The 10,221-nt window shown below is 39.5% G+C and overlaps 1 protein-coding gene across 1 annotated transcript; it reads left to right on the plus strand.

Annotated features, from left to right (window-relative positions):
* The first annotated feature begins 15 nt into the window (after positions 1-15).
* GLO1 (glyoxalase I) lies at positions 16-8,317 on the plus strand. The gene is made up of 6 exons (XM_075707897.1): positions 16-96; positions 1,296-1,378; positions 3,141-3,281; positions 4,115-4,182; positions 5,264-5,353; positions 7,440-8,317. The coding sequence occupies exons 1-6, from the start codon at positions 16-18 to the stop codon at positions 7,526-7,528; spliced, it is 552 nt and encodes a 183-aa protein (XP_075564012.1). The 3' UTR covers positions 7,529-8,317.
* Positions 8,318-10,221: the final 1,904 nt, after the last annotated feature.

Genomic DNA, 10,221 nt, shown 5'->3' on the forward strand with positions numbered 1-10,221 from the left:
CTCTCCCCTCCCGACATGGCGGCCCCGGCAGAGCTCAGCGGCCTCAGTGACGAAGCAGCCTACGGCGCCTGCTCGGAGCCGGATGCCAGCACGAAGGTGGGGCGGATGGGGGCGACGAGGACCCCGCGGCGCCGCGGCAGCGCCGCTCCCTTCCGTTCCCCCCACCCCCGGCTCTTCGCCGGGCGGGCGTGCGGTGGATGGGAGGCGGCGTGGGGGCGGGAGCGGGGGCCGGAGCGGGGGCCGGGGGTCGCTCGGCGGGGAGCTGCCCAGACGCTCGGGGTGCGCCGCCCCGCCTCGTGTGTAGGGGGGAGACAGCCCCGGCGTCGGCCAGCCCGCCTGGCTTTCAGCTTCCGTGGTGAGGGGCGGATCCGGTGGGCCGGTGGTTGTGAGCCCCCGGCCCGGCCAGGCCCGTCGCGTCGCGTCGCGTCCCGCGGCCGGGCCCGCCATGGGGTGCTGGGGCGGGCCGGCGGCTGTGCCGGGCGCCGGGCGCCGCTCGGGGGGAGCTGGGGGAAGCAGCGCCCGCTCCGCGCTCGGCCGCGGGCTGCGCCCGGGGCTGCTCAGCCAGCGCTTGCCAGGGTTGCAAAAAAACTCCCCCAAAACACCCCAAACGTTTTTATATTTTATTAGGAGAACTTTGTAATTGCGTTTCAGTTGTTGACGTCTGTCTCTTTTTCTTTTTTTTTTTTTTTTTGTAAATATCTGTCAAGGCTGTTCTACCATTCACTTTTCATCCACTTAGTTCTTTATTAGCCCTTGGTATATAAAGTTACCCTGCGGCTTGAGGGAAATACCCTTTCGGAATTACAGGCCGGTTTTGCTGCCAAGATACCATCAAGCTTGACAGAAATTCAACACCTGTGCAACGAAATAATAAATGTAATGAGTTCCAGAGTTTAGCTTTATTTAAGTTCTGTGTCTGCAGTGAGGCCCAATATCAGATACTCACGTGCCTCGTGTGCTTGCATGCAAAGCGGTTCAGGTGCAGTACAGCTCCGTAAAAGAATAATAAAGATAAGAATGATACCCTTTTTTGGATATCACTGATAATATATACTGAGTGATACCAGTGGTGGTATTGTTTATTTGTTTTAAACTTACGTTACAAAGATGTATTTATTTAACACAAATCTGTATGTGTAGGATCAGATTTTATTTACATTTAGTGTACTACTCTATTTGTTAATAACTTCTAAACCTGCTAGGTTTAGATTCATTATTAACTGGCATCTTTGTTAATAGCCATAATTAAATTCTGTTTGATGTGTAAATAATAAGCCTTTTTTTTCCCCCCACAGGATTTTTTGTTGCAGCAGACAATGTTAAGAGTAAAGGATCCTAAGAAGTCACTGGATTTTTATACAAGAGTGCTTGGAATGACGTGAGTAGAAGTTGTATGCCACAATAAGTTTGGTTTTTCCTACTGTTCTGCTGGAAAGTTTTTGTTATTTTGATGTGATTATACTAATTGGTCTAACTACATAAACAGTGCTGACCCATCAGCTGATGCCCAGTTGGACAGTCTGGCAATCTCTGAGAACTCCCACAGCACAGTTAATGCCTAAGCTGCAAATGAACTAATAGTGGCCTTGACTAGAAATTTCTTTTTTTTTTCTTAAGTAGATCATTAATTATCAGTGTACAACTTGTTTACATCCTCCTCACTGAGCCTGCAGCTAACTGGTAACGTTTATGACAGTGCTTAGAACTAGGAGTCATTGCTATAAATCTGGAAATTATTTTTCTGCTAGTTTTAGGATGAGAGGAAATGGCCTCAAGTTGTGTCAGGTTTAGATTGGATATTAGGAGAAATTTCTTTACTGAAAGAGTGGTCAAGCATTGGAACAGGCTGCCCAGAGAGGTGGTGGAGTCACCATCCCTGGAGGTGTTCAAAAAATGGGTAGATGTGGCACTTTGGGACATGTTTAGTGGGCATGGTGGTGTTGGGTTGACGGTTGGACTGATGATCTTAGAGGTCCTTTCCAACCTTAGTGATTCCTAGTTTTACTTTCATTAAAAAATAATCCAGCCACCAAGCCAGGAAACATGAAATTGCTAGTCTCCCCTTAATTGGTTTAGTGGTGGATTTGGTAGTGTTAGGTTTTGGACTAGATGATCTTAAAGGTCTTTTCCAACCTAAACGATTCTATGATTCTATTCTATGATTCTCAGAGGTGGCTTATGACCACCTCTGGTCATAATAGACCAAGGCAATGGAAGCTGGAGACGAGGTCCAAGTCTTTTGGAGAAGGCTGTTGGGAGGCAGATGCCCTGCAGTAGCCTAACGTTTTTATGCCAAGGCTCTGTGCACATTCTTGACATTTGAAATGAGTTATTTCAAAACAAAATTCTAGCATATTTTTAAACATCTTGAAATGAGTCCAGACTAAAATAAACTACTTTAATGTGGAAGTAAGAATGTGGGTGTAAGAAAATGAAAATTAAATACCTAGTAAGTTAAAACATCCTACGTAAAAATGGTTTGAAGTATGCCACACCATCTCTGGAAATTAGGTGAAAATAGAGATGTATCAAATATTTCACAGGGAATTGGGTGACTGCTTGCATCTAGTAAAGGGATAAATTTTATAAAACAGCTTTTTCTCACCTCAAGTCTTTTTTAGTTGATTAAATTGCCACATTTGAAATGGTTTTTATCATTATACCTAGCTATTGAAATCATAAAAATATTTCACCTAAAAATATGTTTGTTTTTTAGTCCTGCTGTGTTCTTAAACTTTTGTCTGGTGCCAGTGAGCTCCCCAGAACAAATACGTTTCAAAGTAAATCTTTTTATTCCTTGGTGATACTTTAAAGTGGATAAACATAAACATCTTCCTGAGGAAATTCAGCCAAGTAACAGAGTGGCAACCTCAGGACTTGAGCCTTTGTACTGGCTTTGCTATTCAGTTACTGATAGTTTGGCTTCTAAGCATCTGATTCTTCCCATTTTTGTAGGTGTGTAATGTGTTCTGGAATGTTTCTGTGTGATAGTCCAAACTCTAGCTATTTTAAGATTTGGATTACAGTCAAGCAAAAAAATCACAGCAATAGCTCTTCCTTGGGGGAAGCATCTTGGTTTATTTGCAAGCTACCTGATGACCTTTTAAAGTTACTATTTCAAAATAATTGTTGCCATTTAGACTGCTTCAAAAATTTGACTTTCCTACCATGAAGTTCTCACTCTATTTCCTGGCGTATGAAGATAAAAATGATATCCCGAAAGATAAAACTGAGAGAACAGCCTGGACCTTCTCTAGGAAAGCTACACTTGAACTGACACAGTAAGTATTAATACAATGAGAGATGACATTTAGCTAACAGTGATTAAACACAAGTGGATGAGTGTAAACCCTGTTGGACTGAATAAAAAATGAAATCATTACTGTGGAAACATCTTCACTGTCATATAGCCTTAAAATAGGACTGAGATCTTAGATACTTGGCAAGCTTAATCTTTCTCTTTCCAGAGCTCTTTCAAACTGCTAGGTGAACAGTGGAACACAAACACGAAATAATGCTTGCTGTATTTTGAGTATGCATGCCATCTGGGGTAGGGAAGCCACAGAATTTAGGAAAACCCAATGTGGTTAGAACTTCCTTTGGATCCCCAGAGCATCATAATAATGGATAACTGTTGCTTTTGGAATCTAATCAAAAGAAGTATTAAGTCAAAACAGACACTTCCCGTAAACAGGACGATTTGGTTAATGCTACTAATCATTGTAGTTGTGCAGAAAGAATCTCCCAAATACCCCACTGTCTTGCTTGGCTTCAGGACCTGCTACCCTCACTGTTTGTTCCCCAGTGATGGGTAAATAAACTGACCTGTGCAGTGCAACCTTCTCTCTAATCTGCATGAGACAGGAGTGTCTCTGACTCATTCAAATGTAGAACCTGAATGCTTGTGAAGGGCTGTGAACGTGACTGGATTAGCCCTGAGACTATCCCTAGGGCCTGTGACTAGGGAAAATCTTGATAGTTTAATGAATGCAGCCAACAGCTGAAATTCTCTGATTTCTTAGGAGAAACAACCTATCCTGAGGAAACTGATGAACATTTAGGATTTGTTGATTTCATTGCTTTTCTTCAATATGTAAAAAATTACTTCTTACAGCAACTGGGGCACTGAAAATGATGAAAATCAGTCTTACCACAATGGCAATTCAGATCCCCGAGGATTTGGTAGGTCTTTAGTTTTGTGTTTGTAGTTTTTAAGCTTTGGTTTATTGTAATTACATTTTTTCTCTCGTGTATTGGGGAAAAATGGAGTTTCAAATGTTTTTTAGAAAATATCTATATAAATTCTGTGCAAAAGTTATTGGGTAAGTATATACTGTAGGCTTTACTTTTATGAGAGCTAGTAGAGAAAATATTTTAAAAACTTGTGTGGATGAAAAGACTTTTCTAGTAGGTTACTTTGAAGGAAGCATACTAGGACTAGGAAAGAAGGGAACTTGCATCTCATCCTTTATCTCTCTTCTTCCAGCATGTATGCTGTGAAAGATTGTGAAAATAGGTAAACAAATTTGTTTCAGAGTAATGAGCCACAGTTACACTTTCTATAAAGAATCTAATGCTTTGGCGATATGCTAATAGTAACTACTGAATGAAGAACAGTAATTGCTTTTGTGTATCAGATTATCATGGTGTTTAGACTGATTTACATTTGGATTTCTATTTTATAATCCACTGGTTACCCATTTTAAGCTAGAAGGAGAATTCTGTTTGTAGTACTGAGAATAGTATTTGTGTGGCTCTGATATTTTGAGTGCTTGAAAGGTCACTGGCTTGTGAACTAAGTTTCATACTCAATCTAGCCACTTGACATTTAAAGCTTCTGAATTGATTTGTAGGCTCAGGCCTTGCATAGTGCTAGTGTTAGTTTCTACAAATACAGCATTAATGATAAACTCCTTGTACCATTGAACTGAGGAAATGCAACAAAATCCTGTTATGTGGATATACTTCAAGAAAGGAAACACAGATAAAAGAGTTTGATTGAAAATCTTATTTTTTCCCACTCTAGGTAGTAGTCTCATCTAAACAATATGAGATATTTTAACCCTAAAGTTCCTATTTTAAAAGACATTATCAAAAAGCCAACTTTCTGAAGGGGAATAATGTTAATACCCAAAATGCTTTCTTTCTGGAAGCAGTGTTTTTCTTGTATACAATCATATCTTACGTGAACTACAGCGTGTAAAACTTCCTAGAGCACCTAATAATACTTAGTGTACTTCGCTCTTTTTACCTTGTTGCACAGGACACATTGGAATTGCTGTTCCTGATGTCCATAAAGCTTGTAAGAGGTTTGAAGAACTAGGAGTGAAATTTGTGAAGAAACCAGATGATGGTAAGTCTTGATCAGAAATGCAGGTCACTTTTTTACCTTGTTTTTAATATATTCTGCCTAGTAGGTCTTCCTGGAAAGCTGGGTAATACGTTTCTAGTAGTTGTCGCTGCTTAGAAGGTGCTGGAGGGCAACACTGACAATAGATCCATCTCGGTAACAACAGTTAATCAGTCCAGCTGCGTGCCTTATGTATGTAGTCTGACCTTCACTACAATTCATGTGCTCTGTTGATGTTACAGTTTATTATGGATACTACTGCCTAGAGTTATTACAGAATTTACTTTAACATGGATCAAATTCCCACATTTCATATCTGTTTGGTTTTTATCATATGAAAATGACTCAGAAGACATAATTACTCCCACCCATTAAAACTGAGTAATTCTTGACTTTTCTGGCCATTTTTATTTGAATCCACCTAATGCCATCTATTAGCTATTATAATTTCAACTGTTCTGTCAGCTTTGGTAAAAATAGCTTCATTAGTCTAGATAATATTTTATAACTTTTACTAAAAAATGCATAACGTGTAGCTCCAATGTCTAGAGAGTACACAAACAAAGAATGTCTATGTTAAAATAGCCTAAAATGCAGAAGTCAGTGGTGAGAAGTCTTGCATTTCTCAACTGGATTCTCTTTCCTGAAGAGACATCATGAGAGTTTTAGGACTGATGCATTCCAAAATGGACATCTAATACTCAGCAGTGTGCACAAATTTGTTATACTACTTCTTCCTTCTGGCTGTAGAAACTAGACTGTTGCCTGTACTAACTGTGGGGTTTTTTTTTAGTTTGAAAGTAACATCAGTACCTGAAGCTTCAGTTTACCTATATTGGAATTGATCTAGATTCCTTGCTAGAGGAATAAGAACAAGTAATTGAAAAGAGACTTACGTGATTTTCATCTTACTCACTGTGTTCTCAGCTGAAGCAAATGTAAGAAGTGCAGCTGAAAACTTAATTTGAACACAGATGTATTGATACAAGAATTGAACTTAGTATTTCTAGCATTTTAGAGTTTCTGAGCCCTTTTTAATTTGTTCAGCACCTGGTGAACCTTGAGAGAGTTGAAGAAAGAGCTCCTGACTTTGATTTTGTGCCACTGCACAGCTCTAAGTTTGTAGGAGGGGAGGGAAGCTAAGACTGTAAATGGAATAAATCACAGGAAAGAACTCTTGAAGCAGTCTGGGGCAGGTGGAGAGCAAAGGCTGTTTTTTAACATTAAGAAATAAAACTGATGCAGCAAATGCCAAGGAGGAGGAAGAAGCTTTGGACTTCACATTCATTGTTTGTGGAGCAGGCTGAGAGACCTAATGTTATTTTTTTCCCTGCGTTACTGAATCAAATATCTAGTATTCTCTCAGAAGTTTTTTGTAACTAGAATATATTAAGAATTAGGATGGTTCTGTTACAATAAATAGCCTAATAGAGCAAGTATAATTAAAAGTGTGTGGTTAACACTTTAAGATAACATGTTAAGCTGTGCTATCCTAATCTACTGTTGAAGACAACTTTTGGGGACCCTGTTTTAATGAGTTATATTTTTTTCCCAACAGTGAAATTTAAAACATTCCTGCCCTGCATTTCTCTGTTTTATGAAGTGATGCAAATGTGTACTGTAAACCACATCGGGGGGGAAAAACAAACAAAAACCAGTAACCTAAAACTTCAGTGTGGAGGCAGGAATAATGGGAGATGAATAGGGCAGAGGAACACAGGATTTTATACTGCCAAAACCAGTTCAAGAAAATAAGTCAAAAAATCCTGGAGCACAAAAAAAATTTTCTGAATTTAGAGGATGAATACTTACAGGGCCATATGCAGAAAACTTACTTCAATCAATAAAAGATAGAATTCAAAAGTGACTTTAAACTACAGCTTTGTTGAGAGTAAGATTGACAATTTAGCATACAAAGATCTAATGCTGATTAAAAACTAATGTGGGTGTTTTCAGAATTAGCTGTCTAAATTTGAACTAATTCTCATGCAAAAGGGAAAAAAAGGTAAAACTTTTCGAAGTAGTCATATTTGACATTAAGAATTAGTCATGTAGTTTTAACTTTATCTTTTTTTTTTTTTTCTAATAGGTAAAATGAAAGGACTTGCATTTGTTCAGGATCCTGATGGCTACTGGATTGAAATTTTGAATCCTAACCACATGGTGACTCTTACTTAGTTCTTAGATAGGAGATGCACACTTTCAGTCCCCTGGAGAAAATCTGTAACAGTGTTTGTGAAATTCTCGCTTAATGGAGTTGTTTTCAGAGTCTCCTCTAAAACTATCCCCTGGGACCTCAATGTCCTTGAACTCCTTCTTGTCCTGTGATGCCACTGCAATTTGCTTCCAATTAGGAATACTCAACCATCTCTTGGAAGAGTGCTTACACAGATTCTCCTATTGAGCACTGATTATGTTAATATTTCCTCAAACACTCTCAAAAGATATGTGACCAGAAATTCACTGCATCTCACACTGTTTAGATGTAAACTAACAACAACAAAAAATTCCTGTGTTACAATGATTTTCAACAAGGAGAAAAAAACTTAAGAATTTTTTTATGAACTCAAAAGATCCTGAAGGCTTCATGCCTTATCTTGTATACTAGAAAATAAAATGTCAGACTAACTTTGACTTGAGTAGTAGCATGTTTATGAAAGTCTTAATCTTACTTATATTATGCCAAGCAAAACTCTTTAAGGAGCAGCCTGCAACAGCCTTGCCTGGAACAAGAAACTCTGTGGAGGCAATAAATCAGTCCAGCAGAAAGAATTCAGTCTTTCAGCTTCTGGCTGCTGATTGACAGCCAAGGTAAGAGGTCTCACAGTTGCTAACTCACAGTGATCCTTCTTGTCTCTTCCAACACTATAAAGAACTTGCTCATAATTCTTGTTTCAGTGAAAGTCTGGGGCTGTGTTTAACTTATGTGCTCTGTACGTTCTGCATTAGGAATTTAATAAAAAAGAGTATCTGAAACAACAGTTTCCTACTAGTAGATGTTTTGATCTGCCCTCAAAACCAGTGATGGTTACTGAAATGATACTTGTAAATAGCAGGAAAACATGTAACATTTACATATGTTACACAAATTACTTGATTTTACGCTGTTCCACCTGTTACGAAGAGTGTAAAATGTCAAGTTTTGAAATCTTGTCGTTCCTTCCAACAAGGAAAAAACCCTCTGCCCTCTCTTACTGTGGTTCAAGTAGCACTTAAGTCCTACTAAGTCTTCATTATGTGACTATTGAATAGTGTACTGGCATTGTAATTCACTTCCAAATAAAACATTGGTGCAAACTACTTTGGTGGGTTGACCTTGGCGGGATGCCAGGTGCCACCAAGCTGCTCTGTCACTCCCCTCCTCAGCAGGACAGGTGGGGAGAAAATGAGGTGGAAAAAAAACACTCGTGGGTCAAGATAAAGGCAGTTTAATAAAAAAAGTAAAAGCAAAGGCTGCGCACGGAAGCAAAAGGAAAACACTGATTTTATTCTCTGCTTCCCATCAGCCGGCGATGTCTAGCCACTTCCTGGGAAGCAGGGCTTAGGTACGTGTAGGGGTCGCTGTGGAAGACGAATGTAAATAACGAATGCCCCCACCTTCCTCCTCCTTTCTCTTAGCTTTTATTGCTGAGCTGATGTCGTATGGTATGGAATCTCCCTTTGGTCAGTTTGGGTCAGCTGTCCTGGCTATGTCCCCTCCCAAGATCTTGCCCACCCCCAGCCTACTCGTGAGGCGGGGAAAATGTTGGAGAGACAGCCTTGATGCTGTGCGAGCGCTGCTCAGCAGTAGCCAAAACACTGGTGTGTTACCAATGCCTTTCTGGCTACCAGTACAAAGCACAGCACTATGAGGGCTGCTGTGGGGAAGATTAACTCCAACTCAGCCTGACCCAGTACAACTATGAAATAATTGTAACGCAGTATGACCTGTTGCTTTGCTCATTGTTGAATCCTAGGTAACTGAAAGGCTATTTGTTTTGGTTTGTGGATTCTTTTTTGAGAAGAAATCTGGTGATAAAAGATAGAATAGGAATTGGGAGTACAGTAGTGAGGAAGGTAACTGTGTGACTTGATTGGCAAGATGTTTTAATAACTTAATGATAATCAGCAGAGTTAATAATAACTGTCAATAACTCCCTGGCTTATAAATTAAAACAGAAATGTAGGAAGTATTGCATTTGATTTCTACTATACTAATGTAGATGTTAATGACTTAAATGCTAAGTGTTACTGTCTTATCTCATCTGAAAAATCCTTAGTTCTGTCTGCCTCATCTTAACAAGATGGTTTATATAAACTCAGTAATTTTACAGAGCTCCACATGAAAAATCATTCATAAAACTTAATCCAAGATATCTTGTTTACCCTTGGAAATCAGTAAAATAGATTATATGCTTCATCTGAGTCTTAGGTGTTGGAAAAAGGAATGTGAAAACTATTGCTCTGCTTAATATCCCCTAGGGATGTGCAAGCAGTCATAAATTCATTTTCTATTTGTTATATGAAGCAACCCTGATATTTTAAATTGACATTTGCATGATGTCTTCTGGCTGGTCTCTAGAGTATCTACAGGTACTGTGCTTTAGGTCGTGCCTTATCAGTGTCATTCATACACAGTAGACTCTTTCCCTTCTTGAATATTTGCCAACTTGCCTTTTTTTCTGCAACGGTAAACACTGTTGGTTCATGGTTGCATTCTTAATTTCTGCCCTCCTATACTTTCAGAACTAACACCTACCCTGTTCCCTGTCCTGTTCCTTGTGTGGTCGATTATTCTCCTGTATGTTAGGTCATTTTGATAGGGACAATATAGTTACTACTGTTTGGAGTGAGATCTCCTGAGTAAGTGAGCTGTCTTAATAGCTGTCACC

Source organism: Pelecanus crispus, chromosome 3 (assembly GCF_030463565.1).
Source record: "Pelecanus crispus isolate bPelCri1 chromosome 3, bPelCri1.pri, whole genome shotgun sequence".
In the NCBI taxonomy this organism is placed as follows: Eukaryota; Metazoa; Chordata; class Aves; order Pelecaniformes; family Pelecanidae; genus Pelecanus; species Pelecanus crispus.